This window comes from Coffea arabica, chromosome 8c (assembly GCF_036785885.1).
Source record: "Coffea arabica cultivar ET-39 chromosome 8c, Coffea Arabica ET-39 HiFi, whole genome shotgun sequence".
Classification (NCBI taxonomy): domain Eukaryota; kingdom Viridiplantae; phylum Streptophyta; class Magnoliopsida; order Gentianales; family Rubiaceae; genus Coffea; species Coffea arabica.
The window spans coordinates 45,676,238-45,697,607 of NC_092325.1; the positions used below are offsets into that span (position 1 = coordinate 45,676,238).

A 21,370-nucleotide genomic window follows, 5' to 3' on the forward strand; every position below is an offset into this window, starting at 1 on the left:
AACTTTGTCAAGTGAATTGTTTTGTTTCTGTACTATAACATGTAAATGGTTTCATTTATAATAATCAGTCTTGATTATGCAGCATGAAAGGGACATCTACGTTGCCGAACAAAGTAATTCTTTTTCATTTCTTTTGGGGATATATATAAAGAGAGTACTCGAGATAAGTGTACGACGGTTTTTGGGGGAGGACAAAAAAAAAAAAAAAAAACTCTCGATTGTGCACCTCTATTACTAATATAAGGACATTATTTCAATTACAAGATTTTAATTACTAGCCGGCCTCCACTAGGAAATAAAATAATCAGGCGTTTCAATTGATCCATGGTATGATAAAAGCACATATAAAAAGGAAAAGAAGCATTAATTGTTTAATTAGTAAAGTATTAACCATGATGCAAAAGCATGGCCCATGGAAGGCTCAGTCAAGCAAGCCTACTTATATCCCTTAATTAATAAATCAAAATAATCTAATCCAAGGAGTACATAGTAATCCTAATCCACCCTTCGTCAACAAAACAATCGTCGTAACCGTCCATTTGCATTCAAAAATTAATCTTACCCGCGGTTTGTTAGGTTGGCCCAAGACAATACACCTACGAAAAAACAAACTACACTCCACGTATAGGTTATCCAACGATTGTCATTGCCAGAGATATTATATTATTATCTTATCGGATTAATCTTTTTTACATTGATAGTGTATACACTATCGGCATTAGATGAATGATAATTATGCACAATTTGAAATTTGAAATTCAAATTTTACACACATATCATGAATCAAATGATGATGGTGTATACACTGTCAGCGCATATAATATTTACTCTTATCATTGTTGGACAGAAACCTTGCATAAAGATCACACATTCACATCTATAGGGTATAGAAATAAATTTATAACATTAGCTGTGAGTTGAATATAAGCCTAAATCTTTTTTTTTTTTATGCGCCTTCAAGGCACAAGATTAAAATAGAATGCGATGTGACCTTTTACACAAAAACATAATTGAGAAGATGAACTTTAAAATTTAAATTCTAGTGGCGTCACATAAATAATATTTTTAAAAGCTACAAATATATATATATATATAAAACTCTTTCAATTGTTATTTTTTATTATTTAAAATTTTATGTATAAAACTAGAGACAAAATAGATTTAGAAAAAAAAAGGGGACTAAAAGCAGCACTTAACCTTTTCAAAATTAAAAGAAAAAATAGGACGCAACTTTAAAAATTACGAGTCTGTCTATAACATTATTCTTATTTTCCTTCAAAGTTTTACAGTGAGGACGCCATTTTTCCTTTTAGCATTTCTTCCTATATTTGACGATCAGAAATAGAAAAATCCTAGGAAATTAACTTAAAAAAAAAAAAAAAAAAGAAATGCCTCCTGCATTTGCATTTGCATTTGCATTTGCATTTGCCGGGGGGTGATCCAGGGACCACGGGCCCACACAGGGTACAGATCCATGCAGTAGTAGGCCACAGTACCCCCATGCCCCAACATTTCCCCCAGCCCTCCTTTTACCTCAGCTCCTCCCACGTCCCAGTCCCCACACTCTTAGGACTAGTACTGCTACTGGTATGCTGTAATACGCACTACACCACCACAGCTAAAAAAAAAAAAAAAAAAAAGTAAAGCAGACAACCAAACCACGTTTGAGTCTAAAGGCCAAGATAGACAGAGAGAAAGCAACAAATCAGGGCGTATATTAAGCTGTTTTTCTGATTTCTAACGCCGTTTCTTGCATTTGCCTTTGCTCCTACAGAAGCCAGAGTCAGAGAGGGAGAGGGAGAGAATAGGAGAGAACTTTTTTGAGGTTCCTCTGCTTAAGCTGAAGCTCCAAATAGAGGGGGGGAAAGAAAAGAAAAGAAACTGGTTTTCCGATCAACTTTAACGGCTAAAGATTGGATTTTTAACTGTTATCCATCACCGTCGGTTGGAATTGTAAGGCGAAAAGTTCCGAAAGCCCTTGCAGCAGTTTTAACTTCCATACTAACGGTTATTTATGACACTAGTGTTATTTAGTGGGTTTTATTGGGTTTTTGTTGTTCTTAATATGGTGTAACTGTATCACGAGTTACTAGTTCACTTTATTAGGGAAAAGGAAAGCTTGTCTTTTTAGCTTCCGTTCATGATTTAAGAGGGTTGGAGGATTTATTTGGTTTTTCCTGGTTTCTTTCATCGTCATCATCATCATCAAAAAGTCTGCCTTAGTTCATGGCTAGTAGAGGGTCTTTAATTCAGCAGCACCAAAGCAATGGCTCAGTCGAAGGTCAATGTCAATTTGAGTCATAGTTTGTTCTTCCTCTTCTTTTGCTGGGTTTCTGGATAAATTCTCTGAAGCACGTGTTTTGTTCTTTTCCTTTTCTTTGTTTTTTTTTTTTGGGTTGGGATTTTCAGGTCAAGATGATCTGTATACAGAGCTATGGAAGGCCTGTGCCGGTCCGCTGGTGGATGTGCCAAAGCCTAAAGAGAGCGTTTACTATTTTCCACAAGGTCATATGGAACAAGTAAGTGTTCTATTTTCCCTTTTTTTTTTTTAAATTAATTTGTTTTTTAAAAACAAACTAAATGTTCAATTTAAGTTCTTTGATGGGATTGTACGAGTTAAAGTGAAAAGGAGCTTTGAAGTTTCTTTTTATGGGAAACCATTTTTGCTCCAAAATATGATGATGTTTCAAAGTTCAAATTTGCTCCTTTTGGGGTTTGACGTATTTGCGCACACCTTTTGGGCTTGTATTAGTTGGAGGCATCAACAAATCAGGAGTTAAATCAAAGGATTCCGATGTTTGGTCTGCCCCCAAAGATTCTTTGCAACGTTGTTGATATTCAGCTTCTGGTATGCTTTCCATATATCATCTGATGTTCTAATTTATCCACCTACTTTTGGACCGCCCTTGTAATTTTCTTTCCTTTGGCCTCTCCTTTTAGGTAGTGTATTTTAGATTGGAGACTAATTTAATTTTCTTTAGTTACTGAAAGTGCTTAAAATTTTGTTGTGAACTATCTGTTAGTTTAGACCATGATATATGTGTTCTTCATCGCCTAAATTCCACAGTGGTAAGAAAGTCGTGCAGTTGTTAGTCGTGCAAGAAATAATCTTTTTCCCTTTTTATCTATCGATAGGCTGAACAGGAAACTGATGAGGTTTATGCACAGATTACTTTGATACCAGAACCCGATGTAAGAACATAATTTAACTGCTGTTTTTTTTTCTGAATTAAAATTCATATTGAGTTGGATGTAAATTTAACCATTCGTTAAAAACGTGTAGCACACTGAGCAGACTTCTCCCGATTCATGCCCTTCTGAACCTCCGAAGCCTACAGTACACTCCTTCTGCAAGGTTTTGACTGCCTCTGATACAAGCACTCACGGAGGATTTTCTGTTCTTAGGAAGCATGCAAATGAATGCCTTCCTCCCCTGGTAGTGTCTTATTGTGTATGGCATGTTTAATTTTATCTGTACATCTAAAGTTGACGCCTTTTTCTTGATACCTGCTAGTATTTGATGAACTCGACTTCATTTCTGCTAGGACATGACACAGCCAGTTCCTACACAGGAACTGGTAGCCAAGGATCTTCATGGCACTGAATGGCACTTTAAACATATATTCAGAGGTGACGTTTCATTCTTCAGTTCTGCAGGATACTTGTTTACTCAATTAACATCTTTCGGATAATTTTTATTTGACTTTTGATTAGTCACCTACCATGCAACTAAATCTGTGTCCATCTGACTGTAATTGAACAGGACAACCGCGGAGACACTTGCTTACTACAGGATGGAGTACATTTGTTACTTCTAAGAGATTGGTAGCTGGAGATTCTTTTGTATTTCTCAGGTATTTTCCCCACGATGAATAGAATCAGGCAGAGACATGCATGAACGTACTTGTATATTTAGATAGATATCTAGAAATACATCTTTCTTTGTCCATAATGGATATGTCTTTATGAAAAATTTCTAGGGGTGCAAGTGGAGAGCTACGAGTTGGAGTTAGACGCTTTGCTCGTCAACAGAGTTCTATGCCATCATCTGTGATTTCAAGCCATAGCATGCACCTAGGAGTTCTTGCAACCGCATCTCATGCTGTTGCAACTGGAACCCTCTTTGTTGTTTACTACAAACCAAGGTGCAAAAATATGCCCTCTTTTGGACTTGAAATCATCATTGCATGCAAAGCCTTTCTTAACAACATTTAATTCCTTTGTTGTGGAACCACATTTTTTCAGGACAAGTCAGTTCATCATAGGATTGAACAAATATCTAGAGTCTATTAACAATGGTTTTGGTGTGGGCATGAGGTTTAAGATGCGATTTGAAGGGGAGGATTCTCCTGAACGAAGGTAGGATGGCATATATACTCTTGATTAGGTTGAATGATTTCTGGATAAGTCTTCTAATATTTACTCATTCTCTTACTACTCGTTTTAATATTTTGATCAGATTTAGCGGCACCATTGTTGGTGTTGAAGATATTTCTCTTCAATGGAAAGATTCTAAATGGCGGTCATTGAAGGTCAATACGTCCAGCTGGTCATCTAATTTCGATAGGCTTATTGTTTTTTAGAATAATTGGGGGTTAACTTGCTTTCTGTTTATGCGCAGGTTCAATGGGATGAACCTGCATCCATAACAAGACCAGAAAGGGTCTCACCTTGGGAGATAGAACCTTTTGTTGCTGCAGTACCTACAAGTCTAGTTCCATCAGTAACGGGAAAAAACAAAAGGCTTCGATCACATTCTGAACTTCTACCACCTGGTGAGATGAGCTTTTGCAACTTAATTGTCTTTATCCTCGCTCGGTTCTTTAGATAAACTGCAAAAAGCAACAGCTCGGTTCTTTAGATAAATTGCAACAAGCAACATTGTTTCTTTCTTTGTGTTCATAGAAAGTGCATCTTCAACTGCATCAGCTGTTTGGAATCCTCCTCATGATTCTCCTCTTGGAAATGGAACTGCAGAGTGTCCCAGAAGCCAACCTCGGTCTGCAAATCAGAATCATATGGACATTAGTTGTAGTCAACTCCAAGGTAGCAGGAACTGTAATTTAAGGACACATGCAGAGGGGGACTGGCTATCTTCTTCCCAGGGAAATACTTCTGTGAGTAGGTTTGCTGATGAAATGGAAAACAAAAGTACCATTGCATGGACGACCTTTACCGGCTGTTCCGCCACCCCAGCAAAGTTGAGCAACCACTCTCATTCTCATCTTCATGATGGCAGGAAGCCTGATACTGTTGCTAGCTGCCGATTGTTTGGCATTGATCTGATTAGTCCTTCAACTGGTGCCCTTGATAAAGAACTTCTGAAACCAGCAAATGCCTCAAATGTTACCACTCAAGATTGTTTGCCAAACACATTATCTGGCTGTGGTTCTGAACATAAATCTGACCTCTCGAAGGATTCCAAAGATCAGATAGTCGGGCAGCTGCAGTTACCATCAAAGGAGGTACAAAGCAAGCAGAGTGGCTCAACAAGGAGTCGTACCAAGGTATACAATGCCTGGAAGGGCTAAAGTGGTTTGCCCTTTCTAGTGATGTATCTTGTTTTTGAGCATTTTTTTCACTTTGCAAGTGATTGAAAGCCAAAATTTTTTCTTTTGTCTGTTTTATCTTTTGGAACCCTTTGTAAAGGTTCAAATGCAAGGAGTTGCAGTGGGCCGGGCAGTGGACTTGACAATGTTGACAGGGTACAATGAGCTTATAGTTGAACTGGAAAAGATGTTTGAAATCAAGGGAGAGCTTAGCCCTCGCAACAAATGGGAAATCATCTTCACAGATGATGAGGGGGATATGATGCTCATGGGAGATGATCCGTGGCCGTATGTTTACTTTTTGTTGTTCACCTTTAATTTAGCAATCTAACCCCCCTTTTTCTCCTAGAGTAGTAACAGTTCAAAACTTTCTTGCAGAGAATTCTGTAAAATGGTCAGAAGAATCTTCATTTGTTCTGGCCAGGATGTTAAGATAATGAGAGCAGGAAGCAAGCTTCCTCTACCTTCTGCGGATAATGATGGAACCACTTTCAACTGGGAAAACGGTGAAGATTGAGTAGGGAGCAACCCTTTTGTTTACGCCTCTCACTCCCTTTATTCTTATCGTCTCTTTTGTTACTTATCCCCCCTGGTATCTGGCAATTATTGTGTGGCGGGAGGTGTGGAAGGAGGCGGTGGTCAGAGTAGGCATTGGTGGAGAAAGATGTGGTTATTTAGTGTATTATGACTAAGGAATGGGATAGAGTGCTTTCCAGTCTGACCCCCTAGAGGAATAACGACGATGAAGTTGTTAGCTAGTTTGCTGCCCAGTTTTGACAGCAGTCGAAAATTCAAACCTAGATTGAAGTTCGGAGTAAACGGTATCTGTACGTAGTACTAGGATCTATTAATGAAGAGGTAGGGTTATAGCCTTGTGTATATCAAAGGTGTTTCTGGTGAATGCGGTTTGGTGTAATATGTAGATATGTATGAAGTTTGGAGATTTATTCTTGCATCTGGTGACTCAGAAGTTGCAAGCTTCTCTTTGCAAGTGTACTGAATCGAGTTCAATATGAAGCTTCGCGCTTTTTAATCCGTGTACTGCCTATCTTCACTCTCTCTTTGCTCACGTGTCTGATATATCTCAAATGCTGTATCAACTCTTTTATTTCTTCCCCGTAACCAAAGTGCATCCTTAATGGCGGCGAAAACAGTCGTATGCTGCATCTTTTCTTCACGTCAATACAAATGGTGCGCCAGATGTTAAAAAAAGAACCGATGGTACGGGAGGCTACTATTTGGCCAGTGGTAAACAAGAAGATCGTATGCATGGCGGTGTGGAGAGTGCTTAGGAATAAAACTCTCCGAGTAGGAGACCAGACGAGACATTTCGTGGCGGCTGAGATTTTGGGCGTAGCCCAGGTGCAAATTGCTAAAGAGAAGATGGCGACATTTGAAAAAGAGGGCTTTAGTCATTTCGGGGCCCCTTAATTATTAATGTTGTAAAGGTGGAAAACTGCGCGATCCTCAGTCCTAATGAATTGGAAAACACTTTGGGTACGTAGGACAGCATCAGGAGAGGAGAGACATTTCAAGATTGGTAGGCGAGGCTAGAAAAGAAGCAGAGAACAAAGTCTTCGGGATGTGACAATGGGTGCGTTGACCTGAATTGACTTCGCGTGGCAAAATAGTAGTAGTACTACAAGGCAAACTGGCACGCGAACACGAGGACTCTGTTTTCTCCGCTGGTTTTTCATGCTTATTTTGGCTGCCGCCTTGCCGTCTTGCAAGGGATCCACCCAAGCGACACGGTATTGGACAGGACGTTAAGCAGCCCGGGAAGCTGCTCCATCATTTCCCTGTAACCTCTTCCAAAAAAATGGAAACCTTTTTTTATGCATTTATTTTTCCACTCCAATCCAACATGAAGTGACTCCTCTAAATTCATTCTTACCAACAAACACTTCGTTTGTGTATATATTTTCGGTATACCAATTAAGGGATTACTCAAGTCAAGTCTGCTTTCGGATGCCCATGACGCAAGCATGGTGGACTCTTTCCTGCACAGGACGTGGAAACGGATACTCAGCCGAACGCATAGAGGAGACGGGAATTGTTCAATATGTTTTACCAACTCTTATAAACCACCAAGATGATTGTTTCTGAAGACGCTGTCATCACAGTTAGTTGGGACTTGGGAGTCTCCTTGATGATAATTTCCAGGATGTTTTGCTTCCTTTTGAATTCGGATGTTGGAGAAACCATACATATGGATCTAAGAAACATTTTCCAGTGCCTTCGGCTTAGTCAATTTATTTGCAAAAGAACATAATTCAATTTGTGAACTTCGGATGTTGGCCAATGAATTCCTGTGCACAAACCCAAAATCCCCAGAACAGAAATCTTTTTTGATGGCTTGCTGGGTAAGTGCGCAGAAACGAAATTGATTTAACTTTGAGAGTTGAGCTGAGTTGAGCTGAGACCGCAGGACAGATGATTCATTAATAACATGCGATTGAAATTGGACTTTAGGACGTGTATGAGACTCGGAAGAGAAGAATCTTGTTGGCCCAGGCCCCCAAGGGACATTCATATTACCGTTCAAGGCTGTGTATTCGGTTTCACTTAGTCAGAAGTCAGTCCAACAGCTGATTTGTTATCTGTCCACCTTCAATGTTAAGCTCTACAATCTTGATACATGGGACTAATCTTTTAAGTAATACTAGCTATTTCTCTCTGTTTTTGTTTTCCTCCTTCCTTTTCATTACCACTAATCCAAAACTTGAAGGCTGAGGCCAATGGCTCCGGTTTGCGCGTCCCGTATAACTTTATATAAACCGACAGCACCCCGTGAAAAACAGAGAAAATAGCAGTGCCTCCTCCTCCACTTGCCCCCAGCTGTAGCTATCGGATGTCGGATGGGTGCGACTGGAGACTAAAGCCTTGACACAGGCTGTTCAATCAGGCAAACTGGAGTCATCTCTGATGCAGATCCATACAACGTTGCTCGCTTCCTACACACATATGCATGGCCCAGTTCCGGTTCAAGCATGGATTAGAATAAAAATTATAATTTTCTGTATACTGACAAGCACTGTGTCACATATGCAACATTTAAGGTTCTGATTCAAATTGCAATTAGTTGTCATGCATATGCACTCATTAGTGTATATATAGTTGATGTAGAAAAGATTAATCTTTCGATTAGTACTAGAACAGAGCAGGGCTCGCAAGCAAAATGACTTCAAAATTTTAATTCTTGATTGGATATATTTTTAATCATTATTATTACTTTTTTTTTTAATGCAGAAGAAGTGGGATCTCAATTTTAGCAAATAGATCAAAACCTCCTCGGCCATCAATCACCAGCATTCACGAATTTAATATTGCCCTGTAGACATTGCATGGAATGTCTCATATTTGTTTGGATTGTAAGTTATTTGAGATATTTTTACTGTAGCACTTTTTGTGATGTGTTGTATGTGAAATAAAAAGGTAATCGGGAAGATAAAAAGATGTATCGAAAATTGTAATGATGATGTAAACAAATAAAATTGGAGAAATAATGCTCAATCCAAACAAACCCACTGGATGGAGCCAATTTCAGGTTGCCCTGTTGCAAATCATTATACTTGACTTTGTTTTGTAAAATCTTCTTTAGACTCTGTGTTCGCAATTTGTATTAGCTACATCTTGCGAATTTTAATTTGGCGTTCCATGGCTGTCCATTTGATGAAAAGCGCTCCTTATACGATTTTAATGTCTTGAAAGTCACGAGGCAAACCAGCACCCAACCCCAAAAGGAAAAACAAACAAACAAAGAGACCGAGTCCGAGGGCTAGAACCGGTGGTAGTAATCTAATCAAGTGAAAAAGTTTGAATCCTGTGTGCTATGATCGGTGTTGTTGGGCAGCCTCTCCCCCGATCCACAAAGGATTAATTGGATCGTGCGATAACCAATTCATGGACCCAAACAAAGAGAGAGAGAGAGAGAGAGAGAGGAAAAGGGTTCCACTCGAGAAAGAAATGGGTACATGTATTCGTTACAATTTGACACGTTTACTCGCATTATGATGCGCTTGGTTCCAATTTGCAGCATACCTATAAAGAACCTTTTTTTTGTATGATTTGTTTATAAATGGCATTTTGATTTCGTACCTGAAGTAAATAAATGAAATTTCGCTTTCCAGATGCTACGAAAAAGAAGGGTTTTGCTTTCATTGCCCTCTTAGCTCCTCCAATAAATCTAGCCAAAACCATGTTATCCTACATGCATGCAGAATTTCTGTCACCTTCTTATGTTTGTTTGCAAGACATCGAATCGTCTTCAATTATAATTTGAACTTGTTTATCAGTGCCAAAACCAAAATAAATCCCAATCATGGCGGCTAATATCGTGCACCGTATAATTACAAAACGCCTTTGTCATCACAAGATTACAAAATACCCGTATTCGCCGCGTGTCGTGAGTAAGAAACTAACATTTAGAAAGTTTCCTCGACTCTATTGGATTGTAATTTTTCATTGAAAATTTTTTACATTCTTTATAAATATATTTCTTAATTCTTTTTTTATCTCAAATATATCAAATTATTATAACATATTTTTCAAAAAGAAATTCTAAAAATAGCAACCCAAACGAAAATTGAGAGTAATATTCACTGGACATAGGCTATTAATAACATTCAATTTATCTCAGTTACTCTTTTTTCCCTTAACGGTAAGAAACACACACACACTCGCTCATTTAAACAAATGCAGGAGTTAATCGAAAAACTTGTCCAAAAGCCATCTAAGGGGATCCACTAATTTATCTCCGTTACTCAATTGACCATTTTCAACTCGAAATTTTTGCGTCAGAACATTAGATATCATGTGAAAATAGTCTCGTACGTCCATTTGACGTTTTGTCCAGAGAGCGTATAAAACTCTTTTCCACTATTTCCTGGGAAAGCCTATGATTAGGAGATCAATTTGCTCTGAAGCATATTTTGTTTAGAGGACTTGACTGAAATAGTAATGCTGCTCGAGTCTCAATTATATGTGGAATCGTTGAAAAAGACTATTATGTAACTTTTCTTCAATGGGATATTCTAATTAAATGACTAGTACATCTTTCTTCAAACAGTGGAAGCATCAACCACCAGAAAACAACGAATTAAATTCACGACTGCGCTAGCCACCAAGCCAACATTATTGCTTCCATTCAAAGAGTCCAAACCAACATTATTGTTGTTTTTCTCTCTATCTTCTCTCTCTGCTTTGATGGCATTTCTTAATTCGTACTAAATCAGAAAAAACACAAAATAATAATTAAAAAAAGGTGTATTCCCAATTATTTGGACACTTGATTATTTACAAAAGTTTATCTGCTGATATCATTAACACATTTTTCAATCACTTTTTTTTTATCTAATACACATCATATCAAAAAAGTGTTTACAGTATTAGTTTCAAAAAATTATTCTAAATAATTTTACTATCCAAATGGAAAGTTTTGTGAGCTTGTACTTCTCCGAAAAAGCCACCTACTTCGTGCTCTTGGACACTTACATACACACCTAAATTCTTGGAAATATTAGTTAAAAAGGAGAAAAGATTCTACAGTGTTTCGGTATCACACTATTTATACAGCAATAGAGTTCTCTGCTATTCTATCTTGAAGAGGTAATTTTTCATCCTAAAATTTCATCATATATAATTTTTCACGTATTTTTTATAGTCGAAAGTCAATTATTGCATTTCTTGTGCTTTTAATTTTCATGCAAGGGACTTGCAAAGTGGTTTAAAATAAGAAAAATATCAAGATTACAATTTTAAGCGTTATGGGTATGTTTGGATTGTAAGTTATTTGATATATTTTTACTATAATATTTTTTATAATGTGATTTATGTGAGATAAAAAAATAATTAAAAAAATATATTAAAAATTATAATAATAATATAAATAAATATATTAAAAAAAATAATCGACTGTCCAAACTTTATAGATGCTATCACTTTGACACTTAGAGGCGTCTATAAACTATTGATAGCGTTGCAATGCATCTATTGTCCTTAAAATAAATAAAAGGAAAAATCGAGAGAGAGAGATCTACTTCTAGAGGTCTGTCACTCCGTCTATAAAGGGTACCATCCAGCGTTTAATATCATCCATCGTCCCCGCGGTCAAAGCAGACTAGTGTAGCAGCATAAGATCTAGCAATGGCGACTGCCACTGAAAAACATAAACCACCATTACCACTCCATTCTCACAGGTTCTTGCGTCGCAGATACTTTAACCGTGCATTTGCAGCTATATACATACTTTCCTTCTTAGCTCTACTATACCACCATACACTCGCGCTATCTAAAGAGACCAAAACCTTAGTTTCCATCTCTGTATCCATCTGCTTGCTTATAGCTGATCTTTTTCTTTTTTTCATGTGGTCCACGACGCAGTGTTTTCGCATGAATCCACTAGTTCGCAAAGTTTTTCCTGAAAATCTAGAGAAAGTGGTTTCCAGGGAAAGTTTTCCTGCTTTGGACATATTTATATGTACTGCAGATCCATACAAGGAGCCGCCTTTGACTGTTATTAACACGGCCTTATCAGTTATGGCTTATGATTACCCAACCCAAAAGATTTCTGTTTATGTATCGGATGACGGAGGTTCACAGCTTACTTTGTTTGCTTTCCTGGAGGCTGCAAAATTTGGTAGACATTGGTTACCTTTCTGCAGGGAAAATAGCATCATGGAGAGGTGCCCGGATGCTTACTTCAGCTCTAACTATTCAGCAAACTCTAAAACTCAACATATCAAGGTAACTTACTGCACGGGTCTTCAGCTCTCAAGTAGTTTGTATTTGCAAAATTTCCCTTCTTTTGAACTCGAAGTGGTTTTGATTCTGTCATGTTCGGATTCTGGTAACTTTTGGTGTGAATTCACACAACTTTGGTATAATCATAAATTAGTTGTATGAGTTTGATAAAATTTTTATGTTTTTCGTGACTATTGGTTTGAATTCATACAACTTTGGTAGAATATATATATGTGTATCAAAGTCATACTATTTTGCACTAAATATTGTAATAATTACATAATTGGACCAAACTGGACAAAAGTTCATATACTAGTTCTCTGGTCTACTTTCTCCATTCCCTCCTGCTTATGTGGTATTAATTAGCATATACTAGTAATACAGAAGGTTTTCTGGCAAAAGCTTCAAGCTACGATATAAGAATCTAAATGCTTATACCGAAAATGACTTTGCGTGGTGTTACGGCACAAATTCCGTTTAGACGCCAATATAAAGTGTTACATAAGTTAAAAGCCATCCAAGGACTTTCAGAACTTGGTTGTGTGTGTGTCTATATATATATATATGAACTTTAACCATTTACTTATAAACAATTGTACTTTGTTTACTTGAAATCTTGTGAAAAATCAAAAGATGGCCAGTAACTGCAAGTTAAATTGAGCCAAAAGTATCTCATACCTGCTTGTTACTTTGATAGTGTGTTTAACAACGCAGAAAAGGGAAAGGAGAGTCCCTAACTTATCACTTCTAGGAATTAGCAATTTTGGTTGTCAGGTTTCGATAGCCAAAAGGGTTATGAAGCCGGAACTGAAAAGACAAAAATGTAGTATAACCTAAGCTACGACATCATCCGCGACAATGGATATCTGTATCGAGATATTGAATAAGAATTGAACCACCAATACTAGATTATACTTACTACTGTTTGTGAGAAATATATAGCATTGATTGTAGAACAAATGAAAGCATTGGTAATATCGTGAGCATAAACTCATTTTTTTTTTTTCTATTATATCCTTCTGCTCTAGTACGAATAAGGATTTCATAAGCAAGTAAGTAGAAGGTAAAAGATTTTGATGTGGTTCAGTCTCCAGATATCTTGGCAGCAGGGGGACGATCATATCATGTGACCCCACATCACATTATCATATTTGTATGTATCCCGAGGTGTTTGTTCCATCTGGTTGGTTCAAGTAGCTAGCCGTCCTCGGGCTAGTTTCATGCTGCTGTCAACTTTTTTTTTTTTTTTTTTTTTTTATCACCAATTATCAACTCTGTAGGTTGTTGATATCCTAAAGAATATTCTGGTGTTATGAGCTACAGTCAAATGCATGCTTAGCTTAGTGATGTGGAAATTAATATGATTGTATGTACCACCACTATACTTTAAAGAAGTTAAGAATGTGTAATGCAGCAGCAGGGTCTGGATAATGCTATGCAACTCTAGCGTCAGCTTTGTTGTTTGTCAACAATGTCACGCTTGACCAAGTCCTACCTATTAATCAGTACTAGTAGATGTGATCCAAACCCTCCATCTAAACCTGGCCCTTCGCTGATGAGCAGTCGTCGGGGGTGACAGACAGCACACGGCAGGAATTCGGGTACAATAATGGTTCGCGACCTTGATTGGATGAGAATAATTTGTGTGGCTCAAAAAATTACAACAAGATCAAGATGTGCATCAATAATTTTGTTTTCTGAACACACACTCGCAATAAATAAATAAATAAACTTACATTAATTGATTTATGCTCTTCTATTATGAATGAACAAAAGCATTTATTTATATCTTGTGAAGTAGTAGGAGTTTAATTGAGATACTGTGCCATGCATGGCGTCCCTCCCAGATGATGTATGAGAAGATGAAGCTGAGGGTAGAAAGTGCGGCGGCGAAAGGTGAGATAGCGGATGAGTACATCAGCAGCGAGCAAGAGCGCACGGCTTTTAGTAAATGGACTCCAGGATTCACTCGACACCAACATCCTTCTGTAGTTCAGGTTACTCATTATTATTTTTGTAATAATTAATTAATGCAAAACAAAATTCACCATCAATTTAAGATGAGATGTTGCATTGCTCAATTAGTAAGTATGTTATGCGCCTCCGTGTGAATGGTTTAGCGGTAGCGTCTTTCATCAGTGAATCTTAAGGTCACAAGTTCGAGTCTCGGCTCCGCTGGACTCGAACTTGAGGTCGCAGGGGATTAGTCGGCCTCTGTAAGAATTGATCCGGACACCCCTGTGTCGAAAAAAGAAAAAAAAAAAAAAAGTATGTTATGCTACCATGTGTGTGTGTGTGTAGTGTTGGTATATTATTGGTACGTTATGCTACTTACCTTCTAGTATTTTCTATCAGTGGCAGTCGTAGTAGAGTACATTATGCAATTAATTCCACATTCAATTCATACGTACGTTTAATTTTTTTTTTCTTCGGCCACATTCATACTTGTGCAGGTCTTACTGGACAGTCGTCAGGACAGAGACATAACTGGAGATTCAATGCCAAATCTCATCTACCTTTCCCGAGAGAAAAGCAAGACATCCCCGCATCATTTTAAGGGTGGTGCCCTCAATGCCTTGGTACGTAAGTCGGGCAAATTTTCATAGCTAGCTTTATGTGCCGCCATTTGCAATTTTGCATCCTTCTTCCAACTGCTTTCTTTACAATCAACTCCGCGTCCACCCTTCCTCACCCCTCACCTCACATCCTCTACTAGGATCACTAACACTTGTCAAATTGTTATGGTGAGATCACTAGAACGCCGTAAATATATATATATATATATATATATATATATATATATATATATATATATATATATATATATATATATATATATATATATATATATTAAAAGAAAGGATAACTTTTTTTTATACTCTGTTCGTATGCAATTTTCTTTACACGATATGAATTCAAATCATGCACATGCGTCATCATACATCCACAGCTACTGGCAGAAAAAAAAAAAATCACTGCCATATATGATATAGGTAGGTGTATAAAGAGTTAATTCTAAAATGAAAGATGTCATGCTAATTTGAAATTCAAAGTCTTATATTTCGTGAATTTAGATTAATCATATTTATTTTCAAAGTTCTCGGTCAAGAATTTAAATAAATTTCGGAGCGACTTAAACTTTTATACTATGAGCTTATCATCATACAGTCCTAAAAATTACAGTCTAAGAAAGAATATATTTATTTTTGACTAATACTACTGCATTTTCACATCTGTGTTCGTGAAATATAAGCTTGCAAATGAATAAGACGTTAATTTTACGCATCCATTGCTTCTGATTCCCGATTTTAAACATAACGTTAATATATAACCTAACCTAACCGACTCTTTTTATTCATCTCTCTTTCCAAAGCTTCGAGTATCGGCAGTTTTGACCAACGCACCCGTAATTCTCACACTGGACTGCGACATGTTCTCCAACGATCCACACACAGTCCAACGGGTTCTTTGTCTCTTCATGGACCATTCAGTTCGGCCCAACCTCGGCTACATACAGTTGCCGCAGATATTTAACGGGCTGAACAAGGCTGACATCTATGGTTGTGAGTTCAAGCCACTATTTCAAATGAATCCGCGCGGCATGGATGGGCAGAAAGGCCCAAACTACTATGGCACCGGATGCTTTTTCCTTCGACGGGCTCTCTTTGGCGGACCATCATCACGTGTTCAGCCAGAGATCCCAGAACTGAGTCCAGACCAAGTTGTCAAGGCGCCCATTACGTCTGCAAAAAATTTAACGCTTGCCAACCTGGTAGCTGGCTGCAACTACGAAAACCACACCAACTGGGGTTCTAAGGTATGCAATGTCGAGTGAGACGCCTTTCTAGCCGATCTTGTTGGGCTCGATCTAATTGTCGTAAATTAGTTGTGTAAGTTGACAAAATTTACGTTTGCACTAAAGTTAAATCATTTTATACCAAATGAATGTTGTAAGAAAATTACACAATTGGACACAAGTCCATCTGGAGAGGCCCAAATCCCTGAATCTCATTATAGTCGTATAATTGGGTTGTATACAGTTGCATTAAATAGAATTTTTTTTTTTTCTCTATACTCGTGATGCTTTGCTTGCTGTTTCTTGGTGGCAAAAGAAGTTCACAATTTGATGTGCAGATAGGATTCAAATACGGCTCATTGGTGGAGGACTACTACACAGGTTATAGGCTTGTTTGCGAGGGATGGCAGTCAGCATTTTGCGATCCTGAGAGGCCAGCTTTTCTTGGGGACATACCCATCTCCCTAAATGATGCCTTGAGCCAAACCAAGCGATGGTCCGTAGGACTGCTGGAGGTGGCTTTCTCCAAGTTCAGCCCAATAACATTCGGGGTCCAGGCAGTTGGGTTTCTGGAGGCTCATTGTTTCGGCCATTATGCTTTCTGGCCTGTTTGGTCCGTTCCCGTCGCCATCTATGCCTTCCTTCCCCAGCTCTCTCTCCTCAACAATATGCCCATCTTTCCCAAGGTAACAAACACGTCCAGCTTTTAATGGGCTTATTCTCATATCCTAAATTTTTTGTATCTAGCGACCAATATTCCTTCAATCCTGTTTTTGCAGGACACAAAATATATATAAGAAAGTGAAAAAAAGTGCAAGAAAATTTTAAATTTTCTGCCAACCGAACATATACACGAATTGGAAAAAAAACCGACTCTCCTTCAATTTCTCACACTTTTCTTTGCAAACAAACACTACCTTACTGTTTTGCATTGACATGAAAATACAAATGACAAGGATGGTACTTGTGTTCGTGATAATAGCCAGAAATTACGTTCATGATTTGCCTGTTTGTAGTTAACGCTTCTTATATAGTATAGCATCACTTGAAAATTCAATTATTTATTATCTCTTTTTTGATCAATGTTGCAGGCATCTGATCCATGGTTTTACCTGTACGCCTTTTTATTTCTCGGGGCATACATACAAGAGTGCCTAGACTTCATTTTGGCCAAAAGCACATTCGAGAGGTGGTGGAACGAACAAAGAATGTGGCTCATCAGAGGCCTAACATCATACCTGTTTGGAACCATTGAATTCTTCTCCAAGCTTGTAGGCATTCCAACGCAGGGTTTCAATGTCACGAGTAAAGTAGTTGACGATGAACAAGGCAAAAGATATGGTCAGGGGATATTCGAATTTGGGGTTCCGTCACCGATGTTTCTGCTGTTATCAGTGGCTGCAATTATCAATTTGATCGCCTTTCTTGGCGGTTTCCTGGAGGTGCTCAGGGGAGGAAACTTGGATGGTTTGTTTGTCCAGTTGTTTATTGCTGGTTTCGCGGTATTGAATTCCATGCCACTTTACGAGGCCATGGTCCTGAGAGCTGATAAAGGCAAAATGCCTACCAAAACCACCATCATTTCGGCTTTTATTGCTTTGGGTCTTTGTGTTATGGGTTCTTTCATGCTCCGGACCTAGTAAGGGATAATTTTCCTTTGTTGCTAATGTATCCGGGATTAGAAAGATCTAAATGAATACTTGCAGAATATCCTGAAATAGCTTTAAATTACTTTACTTCTCCATGGACAACTCTGATTCATGGTGGAAGCTACGTTCTTTAAAGAAGAAGGAATACCTCCGCAATTAGAACAACTAGACACTGAGGCTTTCCCGACAAGGTTTACAGTCAATTACATGTATAAGTGGAAAAGGAGGGAAAATAAACTACAGTTTAAATTCCATGACATCCGGTATCTGAACTTACCAGGTCAGAATTTCAACACTCCCATTCAATATGATAAAGAGGGGAGCCCTTTTTGCCCTCTTTGATCATAACAAATCCAAATTTAGCTTATTGGCAATAGAATAAGGGAGTGAGGGCAAATCAGTGCTACGAATTCTTCTGAGGCTGCACCTTTTAGCAGCTCCACAATTCTGTGAGACAATTTGTCTTCTCACTTTATCCTTGTTCAAGCTGTTGATTCATCAAGCAATCCTGGTTTGTTGTTTCGAGTCATGTGTGGTGATAAATTACCATTTCTCCGCATTCTGTACAAAAGGTGCAAGAACAGAGTTCTGGATTACGTGTTCGAACCTTGAACCCTGATAATGACTGATTCTGCATGTAAATTAGTTTGTTCGTTGTCAATGCAAACAGAATCACTAGATCCTGATGATCCTTCCTTTGGAACTATACGATGTTCTCCTGTAAAATCTTCAACATCTGTCACAACTATACTTAGTTGCTCTTGCTGTTCTGCATAGAAGACTCGCGGACTCTGGTTGGAGTTCTGAGCATCTGGAGTGGGTAGGTTATTTCCAGATGCAGGTGGCTCAGGGTTGCTATTTTTGGTTGAAATAACAACAGAGCATCTGCAAAGTGGACAAGTTGAGTTTGAATGGAGCCAATGACGTATACATTCAGTATGAAAAACATGTTTGCACGATGGGAGCTGGTGCAGTTCTTCTTTGACCTCAAATTCACCAAGGCAAACACAGCACCTGTAAAGTTTATGCGTGAATATCATCATTTTCAGTTCAATGCAGAGAACATTCTCTTTCAGCTGGATCCCATGGCCCAGTGGTTACTGCCTACTGCATGAAATGTTTCCCCAGAACTTATCTATCCAATTTGCATATACGTACACATTTGTGCTTTAAAGTATCGCACCAAATTAATCACTTCAGGTACCAGGTTTCCATCTCTCTTTTTACGGGTGAAAGGTTTTTCCATGCCAACTTTTGCCATTTTCTTGAAATTTGAATAACACGTTTGCACTAATTAATTCAGTACAGATAACAACAGCGAACTCTCCAGAATTGAGTTCATTAGGAGTACAGTTCACTGGGATTCATTTTAATCTGCTGCTATTAAAGTAGAGAGATTGAAGAATTCGATATTCCAAAATACAGGTGGAGCTGTTTCTTAGGCTATTATAACTAGGAAGAATGAAATCACTCCAGAGACAGAAGACTGGTTCAGATTTCCTGCACTAAATCTGTGAGAACTATATATAATATCAATTTACTATCTTCGAAGTGTATTTACGTGTACCATTTTCACAGAGCCCTGATTTCATCGATGCAGCGAACTTGAAATTCATTTTGAGCAAAATTTAACACGTAAAGGATTGAACCCACCAAGATCGCCTTCTGCATACTGAGATAAACTACAAAACTTTAAGAGAGGAAATTTGAATTCTTACAGCCTCTCCTTGGCCTTTGAATGTTCATCAAATAGTATTACCGGGAGCTTTTCCTTGAGGATCTCCACATCTGTCCCCTGTTACAGAAAAAGAAGATTGATTAGAAACACAGATTACAAGATTGATGAAAGCACCTCATGTCTATCAATCACTGTACATGTATTCCTTGGTAACAAGTATAAAAGCTTGAAGTAAATCTTTCTGCAGGAGACATCACTAGAACTTTATGGAACTAAACAAGTTGGTATTCAACCATAATGTCTGTCTTGTTTTTTCAGCTACTCTTAACTGGCAAATTTGTGTATTGCAGTAGGAATATAGAACTACTACTTAAGTGGACTAGGGTCATCTAAGTTGGTTTTATTTTGTTTTTCTTCTCTTGGTTATGGATCACCATGTGTGTATCGGAGAGGAGAGTTCTTACCGATGAATGAACAAGGGCCGCTTGATTTGAGCTTTCCGTAAGGTTTGCTGAAGGTGAAGAAATAGTGGAAACTCTCTTCTTGAGATAGAACAAGTAAAACAGGAGAAACAGAATGATGGAAAAGAGTATTGGGATTGAGAATATAAACGCCTGGTACAGTTTAAGCTGAAGTTCTTGGGAATAAAAGTGAGAAGGGCTCGGAGATTGAGGATCGAACCCCATGAATATTTATAAAAGGTCTAAGATTTCGTGATGGTTTTATTAAGTGAGGTTAAAAAGAATGAGATCAGAAGGCTGTTAGACAGGAGGTATATATGGTAGTTACATACATTGTCGGCCTAAAAGGACTTAACAGTATTAAAGTGATGAGCAAAACGTGGGAAATTCTTCTCGCTTTTCAGTTAATGCGACAAGCTCGAAACTTTGCCACGGCAAAAGATCCCTCTCTTGTCTTCATCTTTTCTGGATTCAGGTGGAAACCAAAAGGAGGGAGAGTTGAGGAGTGGGATGATCAGCAGGTGTTGTACTTGTACGGGAGATTAAAGATAAGATTGTGATGATTCTCTACCTTGTTACGTTAATTTACACATTTGGAAAGAATAGTGATCCATCTTTTGTTATTCGCGGAAACAGATTAAGGAAGGGTAGGATTTTATCCTCTTCGGCTGTTTTTTGCCTTGATTTTTTGGAAAACAGAACTTGGTCTTGTCCTATTTGGATCGGTCTCCTATCATGACTAGTTTCCAGGAGGAAATGAAGCAAGTTTGTGCAAAATCTTCTGCTGTTGCATGATTGATTAACCTCTATCTAATTCCTCAAAGGTCAAGTATGTAAAGTAGCCACCTGGTCCAAAACTCCGGAACGTGACTAACCATCCAGTCAAGATGGTCATTTGTAAGAAGATCAAGATCAATTAATTGCGCTCATTTGTTACCGAACACTTCAGTTGGGGTTGCAAAAATACTGGATAAGGGTTTTATGTCCCTGGATCAGGGAAACAAACTTCTGCAACGCTTGATGAAGCATTATTCTGTAATAGAGTCCTTTTTTACCTTCCATTTTGGCCAAAGATTTGAACTATTCTTGATTAATTGCTGCACACATCGCTGTGTACTTTATGCCTCCCCACAATCAGCGTCTGCCTTTTCACTTGCCTTCCTATTTTATGCAAAATTAATGCACCTTTTTACCAACAAAGCCAAAGATAGAGCCCAGCATTACGCCTACTGGTCGACTGTGGCAAGGCCAAGGGCAAATCAGTGTCCACTATTTTTGGTGTACAAAATAGTGAGAGCGTTACAACTCACAACTTCTCTACGATAAATATTAGGATTCATCGGTTAGGATCAATACGGCACTTAATTCCACAGTTGAATGTCAAGCAGAGGAACGAACTTACTTAAAAATGATGAGGAAAAACATAAGCAAGAAAGAAAGCAAACAAGAAGTGATGGAGTGATCTCAGGATCCATGATCATAGGTGAGGCGATTAA

At 38.1% G+C, this 21,370-nt stretch overlaps 3 protein-coding genes across 5 annotated transcripts; 2 read left to right on the forward strand and 1 right to left on the reverse strand.

The window, feature by feature from the left end:
* The first annotated feature begins 1,518 nt into the window (after window positions 1-1,518).
* On the forward strand, window positions 1,519-6,584 carry LOC140004190 (auxin response factor 9-like). Of its 2 annotated transcripts, none has more exons than XM_027225369.2 (14): window positions 1,519-2,281; window positions 2,410-2,519; window positions 2,753-2,848; window positions 3,136-3,192; window positions 3,284-3,436; window positions 3,546-3,630; window positions 3,764-3,854; window positions 3,981-4,145; window positions 4,246-4,359; window positions 4,460-4,532; window positions 4,622-4,775; window positions 4,978-5,507; window positions 5,650-5,837; window positions 5,928-6,584. In XM_027225369.2, exons 1-14 carry the CDS (start codon window positions 2,227-2,229, stop codon window positions 6,064-6,066), a joined length of 2,010 nt encoding a protein of 669 aa, XP_027081170.2. In that variant the 5' UTR covers window positions 1,519-2,226; the 3' UTR covers window positions 6,067-6,584. The 2 variants fall into 2 exon arrangements, with proteins under 2 accessions (XP_027081170.2, XP_071918403.1); XM_072062302.1 differs by having other exon boundaries at window positions 1,520-2,281; window positions 4,906-5,507.
* Window positions 6,585-11,559: 4,975 nt separating this feature from the next.
* On the forward strand, window positions 11,560-17,804 carry LOC140013189 (cellulose synthase-like protein G3). Its single transcript, XM_072062301.1, has 6 exons — window positions 11,560-12,293; window positions 14,138-14,287; window positions 14,744-14,869; window positions 15,664-16,107; window positions 16,425-16,772; window positions 17,178-17,804. Exons 1-6 carry the CDS (start codon window positions 11,694-11,696, stop codon window positions 17,724-17,726), a joined length of 2,217 nt encoding a protein of 738 aa, XP_071918402.1. The 5' UTR covers window positions 11,560-11,693; the 3' UTR covers window positions 17,727-17,804.
* On the reverse strand, window positions 17,784-20,330 carry LOC113703657 (probable E3 ubiquitin-protein ligase RHA4A). 2 transcript variants are annotated; one of them, XM_072062304.1, is made up of 3 exons: window positions 19,878-20,330; window positions 19,454-19,530; window positions 17,784-18,620 (listed from the first exon to the last, which is right to left on the reverse strand). In XM_072062304.1, the coding sequence occupies exons 1-3, from the start codon at window positions 20,097-20,099 to the stop codon at window positions 18,329-18,331; spliced, it is 591 nt and encodes a 196-aa protein (XP_071918405.1). In that variant the 5' UTR covers window positions 20,100-20,330; the 3' UTR covers window positions 17,784-18,328. The 2 variants fall into 2 exon arrangements, with proteins under 2 accessions (XP_071918405.1, XP_027080897.2); XM_027225096.2 differs by having other exon boundaries at window positions 17,784-18,749; window positions 19,878-20,326.
* Between the last annotated feature and the right edge of the window lie 1,040 nt (window positions 20,331-21,370).